Raw genomic sequence first — 25125 nt, forward strand, 5'->3', positions numbered from 1 at the left:
CATTGAACGTTTTTCTCTTGGGAATTTTGGGCTGAGAGACAGAGCCTGGCTGTCTCTGGAACTGCACAGAGCAGCACTCCAGAAACTATCCAAACCCTTGTTGATATTCCTGAAACTGCTCTGCTTTCTACCCTTCCAACTACTCGGAGACGCCCTCATATCCTTCTAAAAAGTTCTTTTGCTTAAACCAGCTAGAGGTGGTTTCTTTTCTTTTCCGTTAGGAAAACCTGATATAACAGCAGAATAAGGTGGCACATTGACAACATCACACAGATGATACTCCCCAAATAAAGGAAAATCATTACTTGTGTTATCCAAGTATCCCACTTCACTCAAATAAATTGAATTATTTTCTTTCCTTGAAGAAAAGTGTGGCTTCTAACTCTCTGAGGAAGAAATGGTAAGTTTGAGACCCAGATATTATTAACAACAAACAACAACAACAACTTCAAAAGTTATGGAGATAAAAATTATTTTCAAAACCATACATTTTACATGTCATTACACACCATCCTCATACCATCTACGCAGAGGTAAACAAATAACTGTAAAATCTGAATAACATTTGCTGTACTTAAATACAAAGATGTTCTTATTAACTCTTCAAAAGGCAGGTGAGAATTTGCATTGATCCAATTCTTACAGTCTTGTCCAGTCCCCCTTGAAGTCAACGTCTGGGCAGTCTGTAAATAGGATTTAGTTAAGCCTGCTGTCCCCATCCATCCATCCATCCATCCATCCATCCATCCATCCTTCCAACATTCTTCTGTGCATCCTTCTGTGTGAGGCATTGTGCTGGATAATGGAGAAATCAGGGTAAGTAAAACATGATTCCCACCCATGAAGAAGCTCACAGAACAGTAGGAGAAACAGTCAAATAACTACAGTGCAATGTGACATCATATAATACAGGCATGAGCGAAGTATTATGATAGCCTCTAACTGCCTAGAGGAATGAAAACAAGGATTCTGAAAGATGATGCTTGAGCTGGATCTTGAAGCAAAGTAGGAAACACTCCCAGGGAAATGCACCTTCAGCTCCTAATCCAAAGGACAGAAAATTTTGCTCCTAGTTTAGTGAGAAGAAAATTAAAATGGAATGATAATATCTACCAGGGCCTCCTATTGATAAGGCAAAACCACAGTACAACTCAGAAATCTGGACTGCTTAACGCCAGACTTATAGCACCTAAAAACACAGTCCCCATGAGGTTTTTTTTTTTTGCGGTACGCGGGCCTCTCACTGCTGTGGCCTCTCCCGTTGCGGAGCACAGGCTCCGGACGCGCAGGCTCATTGGCCGTGGCTCACGGGCCCAGCCGCTCCGCGGCACTTGGGATTTTCCTGGACCGGGGCACGAACCCACGTTCCCTGCATCGGCAGGCGCACTCCCAACCACTGCGCCACCAGGGAAGCCCCTCCCATGAGTTTTTAATACTCAAAAAAATCCAATTTTAAACACCTGCCTTATTCTATGCAATGATCTTACCAGCAGGTCCTCTAAGAAGGTCCGTAGGTTTACAATTTTGTGAAAGGGAGTTTAAAAGGCCCAACACATGTTTCACAAGTGGAATAAAGTCCCTGATTTTATATAACTGAATCTCACATTTACTAATTTTGAAACCAGTTAATACCAAACAGTTCTTAAAAGGCAAAGGCAGGGCTTCCCTGGTGGCGCAGTGGTTGAGAATCCGCCTGCCGATGCAGGGGACACGGGTTCGTGCCCTGGTCTGGGAAGATCCCACATGCCGCGGAGCGGCTGGGCCTGTGAGCCATGACCGCTGAGCCTGCGCGTCTAGAGCCTGTACTCTACAACGGGAGAGGCCACGACAGCAAGAGGCCCGCATACCACAAAAAAAAAAAAAAAAAAAAAAAAAGGCAAAGGCAAACAGTTGATTTCTCTGTGGAAAGTTTGGGCCTAAGGGACGAGGCTGGTTCTGTGTCATGAGACTATATGGGTTTTTTTTGTTTGTTTTTGTTTTATAAATTTATTTTATTGATTTATTTTTGGTTGCACTGGGTCTTCATTGCTGCGCACGGGCTTCCTCTATTGTGGCGAGTGGAGGCTACTCTTCGTTCTGGTGCGTGGGCTTCTCATTGTGGTGGCTTCTCTTGTTGCGGAGCACAGGCTCTAGGTGCGTGGGCTTCAGTAGCTGTGGCACACAGGCTCAGTAGTTGTGGCTCACAGGCCCTAGAGCGCGGGCTCAGCAGTTGTGGCGCACGGGCTTAGTTACTCCGCAGCATGTGGGATCTTCCTGGACCAGGGCTTGAACCCCTGTCCCCTGCATTGGCAGGCGGATTCTTAACCACTGTGCCACCAGGGACAGACTATATGGGTTTTAATCTAAAATTTTTTCTTCATTTTCAACTATGTTAGGGAGAACAGCCTGAGATTAAACTACTATCCAAATGTCTTTTTCAAAAGGGAAAAGGAAGCACTCCAACATGGATTTGCGCTAAAACAAACATCTCCTATATAAGTAAGTGCTAAAGTTGAATGTTCTAAACTCCCAACTTAACACCATTTCACACATGAAGACTCCTTGAGATCCCTGCAAGCATGGACTACCGCCAACTCAAGGAGGAAAAATATTAAGGGCGTGTGAAGAATGAGGAAGAGATGCTGTTTTATGCACAGTTCCTCTAAAAAGTAAGGACCATCTCCTAAATTTATTAAGAGGTTTTTATCTCTTCTTTTTGAAAGAGACCATAAAGAAGGGTGTGAAGGTACAAAAAGGGAACTTGAAATCCAATTGCAAAAATTGCTCATGCAATTGGCCCCCTTCTACGTGGCTTTATAGAAATCTCCTGAGTACCAAAGAGTTTAGGCTTTGACAAAAGAGATCTCCTACATCATGGCATGGCACACTACTGCTTCCTTAGACCTTTTAGGAAATAATCCCCAAGTATTTTTCACAAACCCTAAAGGGCTTTCTACATTAAAATATAGCAACAGAAATCAAGAGTAGAATAACTGCAGAACTGTGGTGATGAGTTGTACTAGTTCCAAAGGATTGACTTTCTACTCCAAACAATGAGACAAAGGGCATCATCCCATGGGCACAGTCAGTTCCAAAGTGAGGGACATACACATGTGGATGATCTGAGGCACAAGCTGTGATTGGTCCTAAGAAAATGAAAGGCAGAATCGGGTTCAAAACCCACATCTCATGATTTCTGGTCCTTATTCAGCCAAAGTGTTGAGCTGCTTCATATCTATATTAAACATATTTTGGATCTTTCTCGAAAGTTGCTCTTGGTGCAGCATGATAAGGAAAACCAGGTATTTGGCTTGGTAACAGTATCCAAGGTATAGGTGTCACACTCACAGTGAGCTTCTCACCACAGGATGTCTGAGATCTGCTGCCATAGAGAGGACTATGGCTCAATGATGACTACTAGAGTTCAGTTTTCAAAATTTTGGGAATAATGTGATCATAGCCTTTCCTTCTTGTTACATTATAGGACAGGAATTTAGAGTATTCAGTCAACAGGTTCTCCCAGTAACAGGTGATGTCATCCATCTGCAAGTGGTTCAGAATAAACTGGCTTCCCCTAGAGACAAGATTAACAAGAATAAAGCACACCATTGAATAATACTAGTAGCTTACACTTGAGCGTTTTTACCTGTGCCAAGCACTGTTCAGAGTACTTTATATAAATTAACTCTGATCTTCAGAACCAACTCTATAGCCATCATATCCACACACATGCGTTTGGAAATAGACATGATTTTTTTTTTCTTAAAAACAAATATGTAAACAGCCAATCCTCAGAAACAGTACTTGAATGACTTCAAAGATTTCAGTCTAACTCTACAGAGTACGGGCTTGGGACATATGTGAATGTGTGTTTTCCCCCAAGACAGCTTTGATTCTGATCATCTCTGTATAATGAGGCTGAAATTCAGGTATCACCATGGTAACAGCATTCTTATGACATTAGCTCAGGCAAAATGGGGATGATAAAGTGGAAAAAGAAAAATGAACAGAACTTACCTTTCAGCAATTTCTTGAGCTACATCATCATTTGCTTTTACAAACTGCAACAGCTCCCTAAAATGGAAAGAATTATTAGGCTCTGAAATACAGACCAAGCTCATTAGTACTAAGTCAGAGAGATCACAGAGTGAGGTCCATAGTTAATCTCTAGATATGTGGATGGTGAATTATTTCTTTTTTACAGCAAAGATAACAGGTCCTCACAGGAACAAAATAATAACAACAACAGCAGCAACAAATATCTCACACACAGGCAGAAGACAATGTTGTAGTTCCGGAACATATTTGGAAAAATAGAGAAATGTTCAATGATACACATCAAAAATCAATAGTAAAGAAAAAAATTTCCCTCCTGTTTCTTGCTCTGGCCCCCAGAAGAGGGCGCTGAGCTTACATTTCTGGCCCTTCTCCATTCCTCATCCCAGCCCCTCCCTCCATGAGAGGAAACTTGCCTCCGTTTCACTGAGGTCAATTTTCATGCTGTATCTGAAAGTCCTTTTGACAATGTAACACAACTGAATACCCATATCTCTAGTCTTTGAGAGATTAGAGCTTTTTCACTGCATACTGTCTGAATGTTACATTTTAAATCAGCATTAGAGAACTTTTAAAAATTAAATCCCACTCAGCCTAGTTGGATAATAATGCAATACTATCTTTGAGAACCAAATATGAAAAATAAAAAGCTTTCAGTGGAAAAAGTCATCAGGAGTAAATGTCTTAAATGGCTGGGGACTTAGAGGCAGATTGCGGGAGTCATCGGAAACTCTGCTTGGTGGAGAGCTGCTTACTGAACATTGGAGAGATCTGTTTTGACTGGGATATAGTGAACCCATGGCTTCAGCTGTGGATAGAAGAATTCCAGCCACTCGTCACCGACATGGAAAACAAGTGAACCACACAGAAAGAGGTGTTTTAACCGGAAACTTGCAGCTACACCCCGAAAATTAAACAGATACCTGGAAAAGAAAGAGCAAAATATACTTGAAACTATATGCCTACTTCCACAAATATGACCTTTTTTTCTTACTCCCTCTTACCCTTCTTTCCTTTTATTACCCCCTCTCCTTTCTTTTTCCATTTTCAGTCTTCAAGGACACATCAGCATGTCCCTGTGAAGTTTCTATAAACTCCTTGTTGTTCCAGGAGTTAGAGGTTGTTCCTGGGAATATCAGGGTGAGGGGATAAAAGGGATACTTTCTCCAGGGAGAGACTGATAGGGCCAGCAGCTGGGTGCTGGGTACAGCGGATACAAGGCTCAGATGGAAGCAACACCTCACCCTTTGCTACAAGTTTTTCTAGGCCTAAAGTCTTGAACTCATCATGGCCTCCCAAAGCCTTGGTTTTCCCATAGGGTACCCTACCTGGTCAAAGGCATGCCCTGTTCCCTATTCCCTCTTATGAAATCTGGAGAAGACAACCAGGCATACCTAATCAATCTTCAAAGAAATGCCCCCTGGAAAAAAGCTAACTTAGAAAAGAACATTTTCTTTTCAGCATTTCCCATGCATGTACCCCTGTCTCCAACCAGAGCTGCTTCTACCCTATAGTTCCCACTGTGCAGTATAATCAGCATTCATCTCTCTGAATCCCCCCACTGCCCTCCTCCTGACCTGGTTTTACATGTGCATATAATCCTTAGTCCTGGCATTTAAATATAATAGTTACATATGCTTTATTCAGGTTGGACCGTAAATTGTTTTTAATAACCTAATAAATACTTGATCTAACTTCAGCTCTTGGCTGGGCGGGGTGTGGAGAGAAGGAATCCCATCCCTTTGATTACAAGCACGCAAGCTCTTTGGAAGCAGGGACCACATTTCATGTCTCCACAGTTCCCACAGAACCTAGTTCAGAGCCTTGTGCACAGCAGACTCCGAGAAAATAATAGCTAAGTGAATTAATGTGACTTTCACAAACCCCGGCTAGACCCTAGTATTAAAACTCTCACCCAAAGTGAAGCTACTCCAAAAGCAATAGGGAAACTAGGAGAGTCAGGAGTTCTGGAAGTCTTACTTGTATTTGCAGTGATCCACAAGATGGACATCCTTAGCAGCTGGCTTTCCCAAGGTATCCTTTCAGTGAAAAGGAAGTTATTAATACTAGGAGTAGGAGCATTGAAGACCACTGTGCAGTAAGCATTGCTAAACATTTCATCAACATGACCTCATTTAAGTCTTATAATAAACAGACTCAGGAGGCATGATTATCCCACTTTATAGATGAAGCAGCCAAGGCTTTGAGAAGTTGGGAGACTTGCTCAGGGTCGCATGGCCCTAAGTAGAAGAGCTTGGGTTTCAACCTGGTTCTGTCTGATTTTAGAGTTTAAGCTCCCTTGGAACCATGTGAATCCCCTGAACTCAGAGGTCATGGCCTGCAGCACATTTCACTCTGTGTAAATCATACTGCACAGGAGGTTACAAATGGTGGCTGGTGGGCTTAGAGGTGTAGCCCACACACAAATTTTGTTGAGCTCACAAAGTATTTAAAAATAAATATTCTAACCACTGCCAACATTTATAGGTGGTAGGGTGTTTCTTACAAAAACCCAGATTTCCAACTTTTCTTGGGGAAAAAAAAGGAAGATTTTGGCAAAGAGAGCTCCTATTCCCCTGGGCAGCCATGACCGGACCTTCAGCACTCTCTTCTGCTCACTAGTGCAGCCCCTGGGGGTATCGGAGTTTGAGACCCCCATCTGTATTCCAGCCACGTTAGCAGAGGGTAAACTCGATGAGGGGAACAAGTCTTGTTTGCTTTTGCAGCCTCCCATAGTAGATGCTGGGCTGAATGGATACATTTTTCATATTTTTATTTTTTAACCAAGTTTCTTATACTGCATTTGCTCCTGTTTGAATTAAGCAGTCACATAATAAATACATGCAGCTTTACTTAGTATTTCTTAGTTTTTACTTAGTTTTTATGACAAGAAGTTTAAACATTTTTTTCATATCATCCTCATATGGTATATGGAAATTTCAGATGAGGACATTTAGGGCTTAAGGTTCTTTGAATAAGGCAAGAAAGAGTTAAGAGGATAGAGATGGACTTCAAACCAAAGAAGCCAGTCATTGCTTTCACCTTAGAATGAAAGGCGAAAGGGAGTTTTAAACAAATGAAGATGCTTATATGTCATTTCCAAAGATTCTGATTCATTCTATTGATTTTTAAGTTCTCTAGTTGGATTGTATAGTCGGGGTTGAGAACCACTGGTTTAAACCAGGGGTTGGCAAACATACAGACCACAGGCCAGATCCAGCCCACTGCTTATTTTTGTACACAACACATAAACTAAGATTATTTTTACCTTGCAAATGGCTGGAAAAAAATCCAAAAGAGAATATTTGATGACACAGGAAAATTACATGAAATTCAAATTTCAGTGCCATAAATAAAGTTTCATTGGAACACAGCCATGCTCATTCGTTTACATATTGTCTACGGCTGATCTCACGCTGCAATGGCAGAGCTGAGTAACTACAACCCAGACTCTAGAATCTGCAAAGCCTAAAACATTTACCATCTGGTCCTTTACATAAAAAGTTTGTGACCTCTGTTTAAACCTTCAGAATTGTATAAAATACAAGTCATAATATGGGCCAGAAAAGCAATGTGAGTTTGAAAAAGGATAATTTACATATATGCTAATTTTAGTCCATGGAACTTTCTCTATATTCATCCCAACACTGAGAGGAAACCTAATCTCAAATTCTACCCAGGTGGCAACGTTCTTTGAGTGAGAATGTTCACTGCTGTAGTTCTAGTCAGATGATTGGTGATTACTTTCATAGATTTCCAGGCCTGGTTTTTGGTGTATTCTGCATCAACAAGTTTTGGACTTTTCCGAGATAGAAGAATGAGAGGATCTCGTTCTGGACTTGTCCTATAAAAGAAACACATGACATAAAACTATGTGTCCTACATCATAATACTGTTCTCAATCTCTGAAAGGGAAGCAGTAATCGGACCCAATGAAAAAAACTGTACACACTGATGGACAATTCATTGGTTACTTTAATAGAGGAGGAGGGGGATACTAGATCCTACAGCAACTAGGAGGTCCTGGGCTGTTCTCCACTTTACCCTTCAGGGAAGGGGAGTATTTGGCCCTTCTTTGCTTGCATTCTAGTCTTTAGGATTATGTTGTTCTGGGCACTATAGCCATATCCCAGGGAATTATTTCCCTTTTCGAAGATTCATGTAACCTCTAATCACTGGTACTCATAGCTGTGTGACTAGGTAATCACCACTCACCAAAACAGCTACGTGACCTTTGTGGGGTGTGCTTTGTAAAATCCAGTATAATATTTAAATTAAAAAGAAAACTGAAAGGCTCAAACACCTGAAAACTGCATGTAGAAAAAGTCCTAGTTATGGTCCTAGTAGCAGATGGTCTTGACATTTGAGGGGTCATGGACCCCCTGAGAATCTGATGAGAACTGTGGACCCCCTCTCTAGAAAAATGCACATATCCCCATATAATTTCAAGGAATCCCTAAAACTCCCGAAGTCCGCACATGGATCCCAAGTTAAGAATCTGATCTGAAGATCTGAGAACCAGAGAGGTTGATAAGGAAGCATAAGCAGTTGCTGTTGGGCTGAAGTCCACTGTGAGTGAAGAGAGGCTGTGACCTCGGACAAGGATGCTCTGAGAAAACTGCAAAACTCTCTCCCTAAACATTCTCTTTTGTATTCATCTGTCTAACAGGTACTCATTCTGCATCTATGTGGTGGGTACTGTTCTTAGCACCAGGGATATGGAGCTGAACAACATGGACAGGGTCCTTCCCCAACCTTTTCTCTTTCCCTCTTCCTCCCTTCCTTCCCTGCTTCCCTCTCCATTTTCACCAGTCTCAGTCTGCGCTTCCACCACTATTTGGCAGCCACATGGTCTGATGAAAAAGGCAGTCAGAAGAGCTGGTGATGGTTCCCACTCAGCCATTAAGTGGCAGAGGGACTGTGGGCACGATCATAAGCTACTCCTAGGAAACTGTAATCTCTCAGGCAAGAGGACAACTCATTGTTCTGTTCAGCATTATATATAGTCAAAGCCCATCACACTCGTGGCACTTTGTAAATATCTGTTGAATGACTGGACAGATGAACTTTACTTCTTGGAATTTCAGTTCAACTTAGAGTGATTTGGGCAAATAATTTGAGTTCTTCTCTAGTCTAAAATTCTGTGATTCTATGTTTATTTCTTAGTTATCTTAGCTTTCTCTTTAAACTAGGGTTCCTCACACCCTCAAAATTACTTATATTTTGCACATTAACTGGAAAAATACTTTTGTAAAATGTCAGAAAGTATAATCACCTTGATCCTCGGAAATATGCTGTGGAATTTTTCTTTTTCCATGGCCACTGTGCTGCTGACCTAAAAATAGATTTCATTAGTTTCTATGTTTCTTCCTTAACTATATAAGGATGACTTTGAACCATTTCTGAAGATTAGTTGAGATCTTCACATTTTGAAATCAGTCTGATCCAGGCTACTCCAAAGAAAAAGCTCTAAATAACATTATGTTCCCTTTTGTTATGACTTCATTCCTATGGAGATGCTGGCAAGCAATATCTGCAAATCTACAGTTTGGTAAATAAGTTAACAACATTGAAAGAAAAGTTCCCAAAACTAAGTGACATGTTTAGGGCTATTTAATTCAGTACAATGAGGATTTCTTCCCCACTTTAATTAGAGTCTATTGATAAAATTAACAGGCAAAGACAACTGCAGAAAATATCAGAAACTGAATTAAGGGCAAGGAAACAAATCACTTCCTGACTTCATGTTTTAGATGCATAGGAGCTATCATGAGATTTAGTCCGATTTTCCAAAGCACCTGGTATCCCCAAAACTGTACTTAGTGCTCCATAAAGACGAAGTCCCTGAAACTCAGGTCTCAGTACCCATTACCACAGCCAGCCTTCCTTGCTGAAACTGCTAGTCCACAGATGCATCATTCTTAACTTACTTTGTAGGAACCCTTCACAGAAGTTTGTGTAGAGTCTTCCTCTGAAAAAGGAGGGGGTTGGACTGAACTGGAGTTAATGAGGGATTTGTGAGCTACTTGCTGTAATGGAGAGATTTAGAACATAAACTTTTCAGGTAGAGATACTTTTCAGATTCAGATAGTGTCCCATTTTCTCTCAGGTGAGACCACTGCTCCTATTTTCCTGGCTTATCTTCTAGTTCTTTCTTGCTGGATCATCTTTACCCGATTCTCCAGTCCAACTATTTCTCTGTCTCATATTCCCTCCCACCAAAATATAAACACTATAGCAATGGGTTTTTTTGTTTTTTTATTTTTAATGAAAAAATAGTAATATACTCATTATATAAAATTCTAATAGTAAAAAAAATTCATCTGGAATCTCCCCACCTACAGATAACTACTTTTAACAATTTAACGTTTCAGTGAAGAATTTCCTTCCAATCGTCTCTCCACATCAGTGGTTCTCAGTTGGGGGTGATTTTGCCCCTCTACCCAAGGGGACATTTGGCCGTATATAAAGATATTTTTTGATTGTCACTACTAGGGGATTGCTACTGGCGTTAGTGAGCAAAGGCCAGGGATACTGCTAAACAACCTACAACGCATAGGACAGCCCCCTACAACAAAGAATGATCTAGCCCCAAACATCAAGAGTACCAAGATTGAAAAACCTTGCTCTATATAACAGAGATCATACCATGCATGTTGCTAGCTAACATTCTTATTAGGACATATTATAGATAATAATAAGAGCCAACACCTATATAGCACTTACCATGTTCCAGGCAGTGTTCTAAGTGCTATATAAATATAAACTCATTCTCATGACCTTACAAGGTAGGTTTCATTAACCCTACTTTATAGTTGAGGCCCTTGAGAGGTTAAGCAATTTGTCTAGAGTCACACAGCTAATAAGAGCCAGGGTTTGAACCCAGAGTCCCTGTTTTTAAGTCCTATGCTACCTTTACTTTCCATTCATGCACAGTATTCCATTTTATAACCATGTTGTAATTCACTTAATTCCTTACTGGTGGGCTTTCAGGTAGTTTTAAACTTTTTTCTTTAAGAAACAACACTGAAGTGAATATCCTTGTACACACATCTTTGCATGCTTGTCTAATTATCTTCTTAGGATAAATTCTTGAAGTAAAATTACTGGGTCAAAGGATATAAACATTTTACATTTTCATATATACTGCCAAACTACCCAACAAAAAATGCATCAATTTATACTGAAATTTTGAGCATAAACTTCCTTGGTCCCTGGGGAAAGCCGCAGACACAGACTTGAACCAAGTATCATCTCTGTTTTCTCTCTCCCTCATTCTTCCTACCCACCTACCCACCCCTCAAATGACCCATGTCTCCCGGCAAGCACTAACAGCGGCCACCACAGCTTGGTGCTGCCCCAGCCCTCTTTTATAACCCCACCCCTCCGCTGACCATAGAGTGAATTCTTTAAATGCACAGGGACACTGAATTCTTCCACAGAGTGAAAAGTAAGTCAATGGGGACAAACTCCCAAAAGTTTATAAAAATAGGAAAATGCCAGGCAGACATCAGTGTAGATAAGCAAGTAGATTACTAAAGTTTAAAGGTGAGAAATGAAATCATGGGGCTAGAGATTCTGAACGGAGGGCTCTGAAAAATAAAATTGCAATTCTATAATCATGAATAGATTCAACTGAAGAATAAAAGGGGAAGGTATCAAAAGAAAAACAAATTCACTTAAGATTAGATTTTAAAACATATGCTATCTCCCTAAAAATTGCTTATTAGTTTACAAGGGCGGTAACTACACAGTAGAGGAACCTGATATAACACCTTGACCAGGTGATCAAAATTAACATCTCTAAGGAGAGGTGGATACACACAAAATCATTTATGTAAGTATCTGGGCCAGCAGTGCATAAACTGAATCTAATCATGAGGAAATAGACAAAACCAACCTGAAGAGCATTCTATTAAAAATGTTCAGTGTCATTGTATCAAAAATGTTCAGTGGCCTGTATTCTTCAAAATGTCAGAGTCACAAAAGAGAAAGACAGACTGAAGAGCTACTGCAGATTAAAGATTAAAGAGACATGAGGACTAAATACAACACATGATGCTGGATTGGCTCCTGTACTGGAGGGGGAATGTGCCTTATGGGACATTATTGGGACAACTAAGTATTAAATTAATATTGTTTCCTCTAATTGACAATTGCAATGTGGTTATAAAAGAGAACACTCTTGCTCTTAGGAAATATGCACGAAAGTATTAAGGGGTACAGGGTCATAAGGTATGCAACATAGTCTCAAATAGTCCAGAAAACAAGAAATTATGCATATATTACACATGCAGCCTACATGTCCATCAAAGGACACAATAAATTAAATTATTATCCGATGGAATACCATGCAACTGTTTAAAATAATGAGGTCATTTCATATGTACTGACATGGAAAGATTTCTAAGACACCAATAAGCGGGGAAAAAGTTGCCTAAGTTGGACACATTTATAAATTTTTATGAGCATGTAAAGGTTTCATATTCAGAAAAAAATTGTTTTTAAAATGATTTTAAAAACAAAATAGATGTACAGCAGGTGGGAAAAGAGCTACAAAAAGAAGAGTGTGAAAAGGGTATTTGCAAGAACCTGAAAAAACAAAAAAAGGATTAGAAAACTAAAGTCAGGAATAACTTGGAGAAAAAAAGGTTTAAGACATTTTTATTTTTCCCTCTCTCAAAATTATGTTCAAAATGAAATGCTAAGTAAGAAATGATGGTCTCAATGTCTGGAGAACATAGGAAATATTAAGTAGTCAAGTGGAGAGAATAATGCACTTGGAAACCTAGACTTCAGGCCTAAATTGGTTCCTTGACCAAGTCACTTAACCTCTCTGAGCCTGAATTCCCTCATCCCTGAAATAAACAGTTGGACAAGAACAATTTCCAGGTCCAGTTCTATGAAGTATGAGACCAAGTTATCTTAAAAAATAACTTCCTAATTATACCTACTGAATAATAAACTTGTTTCTTTACCCAGTGGCTCTAGCTGCCACTGAGGACTGCGGCCTTATATGCTTCTCCAGAGAAGGGACTTTCTCTTCATCTCATTTAAATCTCCAGCCACACTTAGTACAGGTGATAGATATCTGTGGAAATGAAGCTGAATTAAACTACTGCTTTCCCTACATCTGAGATAAAACCTAGAAAGGTGTGTTTTTAGAAGTTTGCTCATTAGGTACCAATGTTGTTGGAATGATTCATGTAAAATGTAGCTAGGTAAGAAGTACCTACAGCTTGATGACCTGGACAATCTAAATTCTGAAATAATGGCGGGGTACAGTCAACAGGCCAAGGCAGGTTTCAATCGTGAACTAGAGAGTATTTGGAATAAGCTTGTACTTGAGATATCTATGGGACATTTATACCCACACCATCCCTGCCTGAAGGACTTAGCTCTTAATTACAAAGTACATTTATGTGCTTCCAAGTAATTTTCTATCCTTCACCACAGTATGGTCATTCATTTTTTCCTACTTATGAAAGTAACTCACTCTTATTTAGAGAAACTTAACAGTACAGAAAACTTTCAAGAAGAAGAGGCTTCTAGAATCCCTCCCACAGAAGCATTGCTGACACTTTAGGGTAGGTTTCTTTTGCTCTTTTTCTATGGATATGTAAATATTTTTATACACATACAAAATTGCTTATGCTATAGTTTTTTGTCTTTCATTTTTAGCTTAAAAGTTAGTCCTTAAAAAAAAGTTAGTCCTTTTAAACAAAATTAATTGCTTATACTTTACTGTTTACTTCAAGATGACCCACAAAGAGGGATAAATAAAACCTCTCTAAAGGACCTACCTTACCAGGTCTTCTCTGAAGAGGTCCCACCGTCCAAGACCGGTAGGATATATTGGCCAAACAGCGGGTCCTCCTTCCCAAAATGTCCAAGCAGGATACATGATATCATGGTACTCTGATGTCTTCAACAGAAACAGAGAGGTTATTCTAAGTCAGTCTCAGAGCAGAAGAAGCAGCAGCAAACTGCATTCATGCCACAGGATCTGGAAAAGGCCTTGCCCCAGTGCTATATTGTCAAAGATGTATTTTCCCTAGTCTTCAAAGTCTAGACTCTAGATGCTAAAAGGCAAAAATGACCATGGGTTAAAATTCGTGGGCTGACTCAACCCCAGAATACGAAATCACACTAAAGGTCAACTTTTCCAGTTCCCCAAAGTTCTGTTTTTCTAGAGGACATACACTGTTGGAGTTTTTAGTTTAGGGAAATAATATACCCAATTCTGAATGATCACATAGCTGTCTCATCTTTTAACTGATATTACACTTGGAGTGTATACTATCTTACCAGTTCTTAGTTATTTCCTAGATAGGTCTTTTCGGAGCAAGAATTAGGAAACATAGTGCAATAGTTGAGAGTGTGGGCTCTTGAGAAAGATCATCTGACTCCACCTCTTTCCAACTCTAGGCAAGTTACTTAATCTTTCTATGCTTCAGTCTCCTTACGTTTATAACTGGATAAATAATAATATCAATAATATTACCTATCTAATAGGCTTGTTTTGAATATTAAATGAGTTAGTACATGTAAAAAACTTAGAACAGTGTCTGACACAAAGTAAACACTCAGTAAGTGTTAGTATTACCTATTACTGTGGCACTGCTGAGCTCCCATTGGTTGGTCAATAAATTGTGAGTTATTTTTTGGTTATTTTTCTTTTTTGATCAGGGTCAAAAGTAGTGATGAGCAGAATGCGGGGGGAGGGGTGTTATCCCACATCTTTTGAAAAGAGTTTGAAGCCATTTGTTCCCTTTACATGGTAACTTCTCTTAAAATTCTGGTCACTGATAAGCCTCTAATTCTACTGTTTCTTCCATTGAAATTACATATGCAATATGCTGTTTGTCTTCTTTCAAATATTTAAAAAATGGTACGTGATTTATCAAGCACCTCAGGCATAACAGCTGCTCAAAAGGAACTGCACATTTATTATAAAGCTGACAGACTAAAATCCCTCCCTCGCAAACTAAGAGTCACTGGCTCAGAAAAGAAAAGGGAGGGGATTAAAGATGAAAGGAAAGTTAGTATACTGATGGTCATACTTATTATCCACAGAAAAAACAGATAAGTAATAAACACAAAGTCCTTACTGACTTACATGGGAGCCTCTATCTGTTCTTCTGAGAGGGCTTCATGAGAAATAACGGGACCAAGCACTTTTGAGAAATGAGGCTAAACCATGGGAAATGCAACACAAATGTGGCCTCAGCCCACTTGCAACACAGGAAATAAACAAGTCTAGAGAGAAAGTAAACTGTGATAAAGAAAAAGTGGGGATAAAAAGTTCCTCTGCTTTGGAGACACCAAATCAGAAATGGAGTTATTTTCTCAAAGTTCAGAGGGTTTTCTTAAACCCACTCTTCTCCTATAGAATCTCCCATCCACTCTCTTCTAGCCTCCCCCCATCCCTGCCCCCAAATGCTTTCATATTTAGTCTCTAGGGAATGAAGGCCCATTCCTGCTAATACACCATTTACAAGAACCTGAGCACTAAGATATTCACTGTCCCAAGTTCCCCAAGCCCACAAGTGTGTCCTAGTACTCCTATCTCTCCATAATTAGATCCAAAGATCACCCCCTCACATATCCCTCTCGGGTATTGCCGGCATATCCCCTTACTGCATTGCTGGGGTGCAAACTGTGTGAAGTTATCTAGCACCTTCAGTCTCACTGTTAGCCAGGCTGGAACCCTGGGCTACAGTGGCCGGACAGACGATACCTAATACTATGGTTGATACATACAATGTAGAAGCTCAGCAAATCTTTTCTTTGAATGCAGGCTTTCCCTAACTTCAAGCCCATGAGTTTTCTTGGGCCACTCTCTCCCATGCTCTGTAGGATCTCTGAATCCCACCTCCAATGTCCTAGAGGTTCCTCAGGCCTCTCTCATTCCCTACCCTCCATCCCTAGCCCTATAGACACAAGCAACCTTACTCACATCACTTATGGGTCCTCAACCCCATCTGCTCAGTCTTATCGTTCAATGACTGTGAAGCTAACAGGGACACAGACCCACTTTTGGACCTCAGGCCTCATCCTCACCATCACCCATCAGACTCTGCCACAGTCATCTCCTGCTTATATGCTAGAGGACCACCCTCCATCCCCTCATATGGCTCTTCCTATACTTACCTTACTGAAGGAGAAGACTGGAATGGCAGGCTCCATCCATTTAGGAACCTGAGGATAATCTCGTACATTGATCACCATCTCCATGTCAGGGAGGCGCCCAATAACTTCCAAAATAAAGTGTTCAACACCACTACACCTGTCAACCAGAAATACCACAACTTCACCAGAGCAGTGCCTGCTCTCGGACAAGGCAGGGTCCCGCTTACACTTTCAAAGTAAGACAAGCCAGTGTTCAGATAATCAGCCTCCTGCAAAGTGTCCTGAGAGCAATGCTCCTGAAAGGACTACTCCCCTCTTCCATATGGTGCCAGTTACCTTTCCTGGCTAAGCTGCTCCAGCTTACAATACTTAATAAAATTTTCCGACTAGATCATCCTAAGTTTGAAGGGAGTGTTATTGCTACTCCCACCATTTCCTCTCCTCTTTTCATTCCCAGCATTTCTTTATTTCTCCTACACGGAACAGTTTAATTAGTAAGCAAGATACAAATTTTGATAGGAACTGGAAAAGCTGATTTTCTAATTGTGTCCCTTGGGCTTTGCATCTCACAAAGACATTATTTTTATTTCCACCATAACTAAGTCTCATAGTTTATGAGGAAGGATAGGAAACCTTTCATTACCTTCAACCTGAATACAGAACACTATTAAAATCAGTTTTGCAAGCCAGAAAGAGTGCCATGTATATAATCACAAAGACTGTAATATTGCTTTCAGAATAGACTTCCTGGGAATTCTCAGAGGATTTCTGGGAAAAAAGTGAGTATACACTGACAGCTAACTTTTCTTCCCCATCCTTTGAGGTCCTGACCAGCACTATACTGGGGGGCAACATTCCAAGGCCTAACCAAAATTTTCTGGCAGCATGAAAATGACTGATTTAAAATATTGATTTACACACAGGGTGATAACTACAAAAAATATCAATAGTTCATAAACATAAGAAAAGATGGTCAACTGTACTACTATAAGGAAATGCCCCCAAAGCCAAACTTATAAAAACAGAGAAAGTGCTTAACAGAGGCTGGGGAATAGGGGGAAAGGACAGATGTTGTTTAAGGGTACAAACTTACAATAAGCAGTAAATAAGCCCTAGAGATCTAATACACAGTGTACTGAGTATAGACAACAAAATGGTATTATAATTACCAAACTTGCTAAGAGACTAGAACTTAATCATTCCCACTACTATAAAAGAGAATAATTATGTAACGTGATAGAGGTGCTAATTATCACAATAGCAATCATATGAAAATAAATGTATCAGATTAACATGTTGTACATCTTAAATTTACACAATGTTATATGTCAAGTATATTTCAATAAAAAAATTAAGTATCACCATGACAAAAGAAAAAATCTAGTGAAGCTAGATGCCAGTTTTCATCAATCAGATTGTCAAAGATCAAAGAGTCTGATAATACATAGTGAGAGTGTGAGGTCTATTCTGAGCACATGATACAAGGCTGGTGAAAGTGTAAACAGGCACAACCTCTTTGGAGGATATTTGGTTCTATTTATCAAGATTTTAAAAACACATTAATTGGCCAATTAATTTTACTCTTAGGAGTTTAGCCTGCAGATGTATTCACATGAGTGTTCAAAGGTCTAATTTCAAGGATGTTTACTGCATCATTGTTTACATTAGTCAAAAGTGAAAGGGGACGACCTCCCTGGTGGTGCAGCAGTTAAGAATCCACCTGCCAATGCAGGGGACACCGGTTCAAGCCCTGGTCCGGGAAGATTCCACATGCCCGTGGAGTAACTAAGCCCATGCACCATGACTACTGAGCCTGCGCTCTAGAGCCCATGAGCCACAACTACTGAGCCTGCGCACCTCAACTACCGAGCCCAAGCACCACAACTACTGAAGCTCACATGCTCTAGGGCCCGCGTGTCGCAACCACTGAGCCTGTGTGCTGCAACTACTGAAGCCTGCGCACCTAGAGCCTGTGTTCCGCAACAAGAGAAGCCACCGCAGTGAGAAGCCCATGCACTGCAATGAAAAGTAGCCCCCGCTCACTCCAACTAGAAGAAGTCCATGCACATCAATGAAGACCCAACACAGCCAAAAGAAAAAAAAAAAAAATTAAAGGGGAGTGGTGGGGAAAAATTTAAGTGTCCATTGATAGAGGACTCAATAAAGAAATCCATACAATGGGTTTTTATGCAGCTATGAAAGAGTTCTCCATGTACTCCTATGGAAAAATTTCAGAATCTACCGTTACAAGGAAAGGAAAAGTAAGTTGCAGAACAGAAGATATAGCATGTTCTAGTTTGTTGATGAATCTAGATAATTGTATATGCAGAGATTATTTCTGGCAGGCTGTAAAAGAAACTGGTAATTGTAGTTGTCTCTTGAGAGAAGGACTCAGGGACTAGTGGTCTGGTGGAGGGGGGTGTACGGTGGTAGAGAAACTTCCTTTTCATTGTACATACTTTTGAGTTATCCAAATATTTTACCATGTGCATGTAACACTCCTTTTTTCTCTTTTCTTTTGAACACTTTACTGGAAATACGAGCAGATGCAATAAAGCAAGAAGAATATTAAAGATATATAATAGGAAGAGAAAATTTTAAACTGACTTTATTTGTAGATCCATGATCATCTATGTAGAAAATTTTAAGTAATCTAGCCAAAACCTATTACAGCTAGTAAATGAATTTAGAAATGTAGCATATTTTATATACTAACAATGGCCACATAGAAAATAAAATTAATAAAGTACTATTTACAATAACATCAAAAATATGTAATACCCTGTGATTATTTTGACAAGAGACATTCAAGACCTACATACTAAAATCTATGAAACAATGGAGAGAGTAATTAAAGATGTAAGTAAATGGAAAGATACACCCTATTCATATATCCAAAGACCCAATATTAATTTTTTTACTGAAGTATAGTTGATTTACAATGCTGTGCCAATCTCTACTGTGCAGCAGCAAAGTGACTCAGTTACACACATATATAAACTCTTCTTTTATATTCATTTCCATTATGGTTCATCACAGGATATTGAATATAGTTTCCTGTGCTATACGGTAGGACCTTGTTGTTTATCCATGTAACACTCCTTTGATACTGAAAAAAATTACTCGTTAAAAAGTTTTTTAAAAAATGTATTACTGCAGTACATTTACATGTAACAGCTGAAACATTTATTTTCTTTCCCATTCAGCTTTTAAAATAGCACTCTCTCACATATGGTACAATTCTATTTATATAAAACTCTAGGAAATAAGCTATAATGAGAGAAAGCAGATCAGTGGATGCTTGAGGACGGGGGTGGAAGGAAGGCATGGCGGGGAAAGGGGGAGAGAGGGACTGCAAAGAGGCACAAGGCAACTTTTGGTAGTGACAGATATGTTATTTTGGTTATATATATACTTATCAAATTGTACACTTTAAATATGTGCAGTTTATGTCAACCATACTTCACTAAAGCTATTATTTAAATAATACTATTATTCTCTACCTTTGAAATGATGTGACTCCCGTATTTTTTTTTTGTTTATTTCTGGTTTTTTGGGGGGTTTTTTGCCACGCCACATGGCTGGCGGGATCTCAGTTCCCCGACCAGGAATTGAACCCAGGCCCTGGCAGTGAAAGCCCAGAATCCTAACCACTAGGCCACCAGGGAACTCCCTCCGGTGTTAATTAGACGGTGCTCCAGTTCCTCAGCAAAATCTTTCAGCTCATCCTTGAAAGGCTGAGTTTACATTTTCTTTTGTTCAGAACTGAATACTTTAAATGTCATAGATGTTTCTCAACCTGGGTGAAGTAAAAGTATCTAGACCTAGAAAGATACTTCTTTTGGCCAGATGAGAGTCTGAGATATTACACAACTGTGTCCATTTCATTAAGGACACTGGTTCTGAATATTTCGTTTTATTTCTCTTTTGTTTAACTCTATTTTCCTTAGTTGTATATGTATTAATCGTTGGAATAGGGAACTTTCAACACATTAGGACCTTTCATTGTCAGTGAAAGGTCCTGTGCTCTCTTAATATTTCTAAGAGCTCATGATTCTGACCAAAAAGCTCTGGGGTCTGGAATAAGAGCCATGTGCCTTTCAGAAACTTTGAGAGTGCTACTTAATTTGATCTGGAGACTGTTCAGCTAACTATTAAAGTCCAACAATGGACTTTCAAAGTCCAACAATGTCTATATCCACATTTTTTTCTCATTTGTAGAAATTACAAATTCCTCTATGCTCATAATTTGTAGTTAAAGTCTCTATTATTGTTCCAAGTAATGAAACAAATGTCTATTTAAAATACCTCAGTGATTTTCCCCACTACCACCTTATTTGCCCCTGACACTTGATAACCAAAATTATGATTACCTCAGAGTGTGGGATATTAAATGATCTTTATTTTGTTGTTATTGTCCTTGTTCTTACATATTTTACATTACAGTGAAAGTATACTAATTCATAATAAAGTTGTTATTATGAACAAATAATATAAATCCTTATGACCAAATGGATGCATGTTTTTTACAATACTGCTTATTTATTTTACTTGTAATGACATAACATCATTTAGAAAAAAGATCTTAGTAAGGGAATATCCTGCCTTCTGGGTTTTGTACTTTGTAATTTTATAAAGAGTAGAGGTTTTGTTTTGTTTTTTTTAAAGACTCCTGGGAATTCCCTGGTGGTCCAGTGGTTAGGACTCTGTGCTCTCACTGCTGAGGCCCCGGGTTTGATCCCTGGTCAGCCGAGTGGCAGGGCCGGAAAAAAAAAAAAAGACTCCTAAGAGGAAGGTTTATCACTTGTTGTACATAATGCTGCCTAACGCCAACTTCCAGGCTTAGTCTGTGACCCTCCCTGCTCCCCGCCAGCTCTCAGCCCACTGATATGTAACTTCAGCTCTCACACCTGAAGTCCTGGCCAGTGGAGCCTGCGTAATCTGCAGCACCAGTTATTTCTCTTGCTTTTCCACCACCTTCCTTTGAATACTTGGTATCTAGAATAGTAGTTGGCCCCTGACAGTCAGTCAACGCTTCTCCTCCTCCTTCAGCCCAGCTCACTCATGCTAGGTCTCATCAGCCTGTGTCCTGCAGCTACTATATCTGGGGAAGGAGAAAGGGCAGAGTCACAGCCAGTACAATCAGTGATGTGCTTCAGCCTTACAAAGAGAGAGGAGACAGGCTTTGATATAGGAGAGAGGAGAAGAGAGGTTGGCAAGAAAAATTCCCAGGCAAGCAGAAGAGTTTGTCACTATTTTGTAGTCCTTCTGAAATGTGAGGAAGGGTTTACCTGTAAGTCCCTTTCATTGGACTCTCTATAAGAGTAGTATCAAGTAAGCCCTTATGCAATAAGATCAGAAGATATATGTACCTCATAGCTCTTACCTTGAGGGGAACATGCAGTCATTTTCTCGGTATAATCTGTTCTTAATGATCTGATAGTGGGTCCCTAGCTTCCGTCTCACTACCTCCGCCATCATCCTCCTGGAGATACCTCCTCGGAAAGGGGTCAGATCCTCTTCTATGACACTGGGAAAGAATGGGAATCATCAGGGAAGGCAGGCCAAGAGAATAATACCATTCCACCTACTTCGTATCTGTGGGTCTAGGCTTAGTATTAGAGAACATGTAAGCTATGGGAAAGAATAGAGGGCAGGAATGAGCAACCTCTTTCCTGGAAGCACCTTAGGCGATCTAAAATATCAACAACAACAAAACCACAAAAAAGAAAAAGCAAGTCAATATCTCTTCTACCTCCCTCCATCTGGATTGCCCCTCCTTGGCCTGATGCATATTCCTCCTTCACTGCTCATGCCACACCCACGTCCTCCCCGTCACTGCAGTCCCACTGACCTCCCCTTCTTTGAATCTCACAGAAGGTATGGTTTATGCCTTACAGCCTGACACTGTTTGAGTCCCATGTTCTAGTCTGTTTGGCCCCTACCACCCTGCATACTCTAGCAGTATGTATGACTGACAGGAGTAACCAGAAATTACACTATTTTGAACCCCTTTTAAAGTTCAATACATAGCAAGTTTTCAGTAAGTATCACACACATCAGGTGAATTTTTTGAGGAATCACAGAATAACATAATATGGAGTTAAAGGACCCTGTTATTTAGCTGATGAGGAATCTGAAATCTAGAGAAGTGAAGTGTCTTGGATCTGGGACTTGGATCTGGGACTAGAACCCAAGGCTGATTTCAAAGTAATCTTTCTACCATAACACACTCCAGCCCTAATTTGCATACATTAAAGATAACCAACAAGAAACTTATGATTCGATTCATTTAAATATATGTTCATTCCTTCAACAGTATTTATTGAGTACTTACTGAGAGCCAGCACTGGGAATATGACAGTGAATATAAGACATAGGTCTTGACCTCAAGAAGCTTTCAGTCCAGGGGAGAAAGCAGACAAGTACATGTACTAATTCCCACAACGAGTTAACAGGCACCTGGGCCTCTCCTCTCCCAGGGTATTTTTATCCCCCAGAAATATAAGAAAACCACCACAAGGACCCTGTCTGTTCTCAAAACATGCTTGGCTCTCTGACCACTGCAACCAAGGTCTCTTGGGGATTTTAGGGAATTTCCTCCTGACAAGATCTAAATTCTTAAAGACACGTCAAAGAAAAGAACTCACCCATGGTAGCAGCTGCAGTTTTGACTTGAACATGGTTCATAAATCTCCAAAGCCCTGTTAATTTGGTCAATAAATACTTTCCATTTTGAACCTTCAAAGAGTGAAGTAACAAAGTTAACAAAATACTCCTGAGCACTCTTATTGACTAGCAGCAAGCAGGCAGAACCAACAGAAGGTCAAAACTTTTAGACACCCTCTTCTCATCCCACTGGTGGAAATGAACCTCCAGGAAGGATTCATTCTACAGTTCTCCTGCACTCAGGTCAAGTCTGCCCCTTTACTCGGGCTGCCAGGTATCCAAGAAATGGGAAAAATTCCACGCTTAATGCCTGACACTCAGAGGGTTATGGATAAACTGGTGACACGGATTCTCAACTTTTACTAATCAAACTGAGCTCCACAAAGAGGATCGATTAAAAGCCCCAGGCATTATTAACCTTCCCTTCATCTCTTCTGGCAATGGACTAAGAACACTACACACACACACACACACACACACACACACACGAATTATCCCCCAGTGTGTTAGGGAGGTGCGGGGTAGCCGAGCGTGGGCCATAACCGCTGTGGGTAAACAGGGGCATGGCCGTCCCCTCCCCTCTATCACTCAATTCCGGAGGATGGGTTACTCTCCAGGGTCCTGGGCAGGAGAAGCACTACCAGACACCTAAACGCACTCTCCGCTCCGAGGTGCCCCCGTGCCCCCTGCCCAGCTCTGCCCCGCAGCGGCCACAGCACGAGCGTGGCGCCGGCCGCAACGGGGAGCGAGGGGCGCGGGAGAGCGCCTCGGGACCGGGCCAGACTCCGAGCCCCAGCGGTGGGCTCGGCCCTGTCCGGAGCCCACCTGACTCCTTCTGGCAGCCCGGCACCGGGGGCAGGAGTAGCAACAGCAGCCACAACCGAAGCTGGGAGCGCACCCACCGCTCCATCGCCAGCCCTCCCACTGCCAGGTCCAGGCTGCAGCGCGAGCGGGCGGAAGCGCAGCCCCGCACAAAGATGGCCGTGGAGCCGCACCACGTGGGCGGAGGGCCGCCCCGCCGTGAGACTGCTGCGCTCAGCTCTGCCTCCGGATCCTGGTCCCGAGCCCGGCCAGCCGCAAAGTGTCCCTGGGAAGGCGGCGCGGGGAAGCTGGGCACCCACGGCGCAGCTAACCACAGTGCGGTGCGGGGTGGCTGTAGCTGACCTGCTCGTTTGTTTAGAGCCGAGCTATCCACATATCCACATATATAGCTCTCTCTCTCCGTCTCGCGCGCGCTCTCAGGTGAAATCGGATCCCAGGAGAGAATGAATAAATGGCACCCCCAGGGAAAAATATGTGTAATATTTGTCTCTTACATTCCTATAACATCTTGAAAACATCTTATTCTCTGCAGCCAGAAAACTGAAGGCCAGAGAGGATATGTTTTTCGCCCACAGATTCACAGTTACCGGCACAAGCTAGGCTAGAAGTTCTTTCACAACCTCGAACTGCTTCTTACTAAATAGCATAGATTTGTTGAGCTGCTGAATGTGTACAGTACTGTTAGACCCCAAAGGGTTGCAAATAGTATATAGCGCACATCTCTTTGTAATAGCAGTTTATAACAGTTGGGGTGACTCAGGGAAAAAAACAGTGGTCAACATTTTGCTGTTCAGTGTAGGTATACAGCTATATATGTTATATAAAGGAAAGTGTAAATGAAACGGCTTATTCGTTCTTGCAGTCTTGTCTTTAAACCCCAAGCTCTCTGTGAAGATTTTCTTGGGATTGACACCACAACCCACAGAGCTTAGTACCGTGTCTTGCATGCTGTCTCTGGACTTTGGGCATACTTTTTTTTAAAAAAATAAATTTATTTATTTATTTTTGGCTGCGTTGCGTCTTCGTTGCTGCATGCGGATTTCCTCTAGTTGCCACGAGCTGGGGCTACTCTTCTTGGGGTGTGCAGGCTTCTCATTGGGGTGGCTTCTCTTGTTGCGGAGCATGGGCTCTAGGTGCACAGACTTCATTAGTTGTGGCACACGGGCTCAGTAGCTGTGGCACACAGGCTTAGTTGCTCCACGGCATGTGGGATCTTCCCGGACCAGGGATCGAACCCTTGTCTCGTGCATTGGCAGGTGGATTCTTTAACCACTGTGCCACCAGGGAAGTCCCCTCGGGCATACTTTTAATGTTATACTTATTGTAATAAATTGTAATTACTGTGTTTTCCTGGTGTCTTGTTTCTTCTACTACACTGTGAGCTCTTTGGGATATTCACTTTTGTAACTCCACCATCTACCTAGTCCTTTTCTTAACATAAAATAAGCGCAAGATTTGTTGCTGAAG

The 25125-nt window shown here is 41.0% G+C and overlaps 1 protein-coding gene across 7 annotated transcripts; it reads right to left on the reverse strand.

The window, feature by feature from the left end:
• Positions 1 to 451: 451 nt before the first annotated feature.
• Positions 452 to 23901, reverse strand: POGLUT1 (protein O-glucosyltransferase 1). Of its 7 annotated transcripts, none has more exons than XM_033855808.2 (13): positions 23739 to 23901; positions 22818 to 22908; positions 21554 to 21697; positions 21078 to 21271; positions 16189 to 16324; positions 15155 to 15228; positions 13844 to 13960; positions 9311 to 9370; positions 7780 to 7879; positions 6016 to 6074; positions 4791 to 4958; positions 3997 to 4053; positions 452 to 795 (listed from the first exon to the last, which is right to left on the reverse strand). In XM_033855808.2, exons 5-13 carry the CDS (start codon positions 16270 to 16272, stop codon positions 492 to 494), a joined length of 1023 nt encoding a protein of 340 aa, XP_033711699.1. In that variant the 5' UTR covers positions 16273 to 16324; positions 21078 to 21271; positions 21554 to 21697; positions 22818 to 22908; positions 23739 to 23901; the 3' UTR covers positions 452 to 491. The 7 variants fall into 7 exon arrangements, 6 of the variants coding, with proteins under 6 accessions (XP_033711699.1, XP_033711697.1, XP_019778511.1 ...); XR_004526399.2 differs by lacking the exon at positions 21078 to 21271 and adding an exon at positions 3328 to 3553 and having other exon boundaries at positions 656 to 795; positions 23662 to 23883; XM_033855806.2 differs by lacking the exon at positions 21078 to 21271 and having other exon boundaries at positions 23662 to 23894.
• Between the last annotated feature and the right edge of the window lie 1224 nt (positions 23902 to 25125).

The sequence above is a fragment of the Tursiops truncatus genome, chromosome 4, assembly GCF_011762595.2.
Source record: "Tursiops truncatus isolate mTurTru1 chromosome 4, mTurTru1.mat.Y, whole genome shotgun sequence".
Lineage (NCBI taxonomy): Eukaryota > Metazoa > Chordata > Mammalia > Artiodactyla > Delphinidae > Tursiops > Tursiops truncatus.

What these genes read in the sequence shown, in the direction of transcription:
- POGLUT1 (XM_033855806.2), bottom strand. Translation starts at nt 23,746, where the DNA reads ATGGAGCGGTGGGTGCGCTCCCAGCTTCGGTTGTGGCTGCTGTTGCTA. An exon ending in ACAGATCTCTCCAATGTTCA is followed by an intron (nt 4,054 to 4,790) that starts GTAAGCAGCTCT and finishes TTTCCATTTTAG; the next exon opens with GGAGCTGTTGCAGTTTGTAA. An exon ending in GCTCAAGAAATTGCTGAAAG is followed by an intron (nt 796 to 3,996) that starts GTAAGTTCTGTT and finishes TCCATTATCCAG; the next exon opens with CACAATGCCTCACACAGAAG.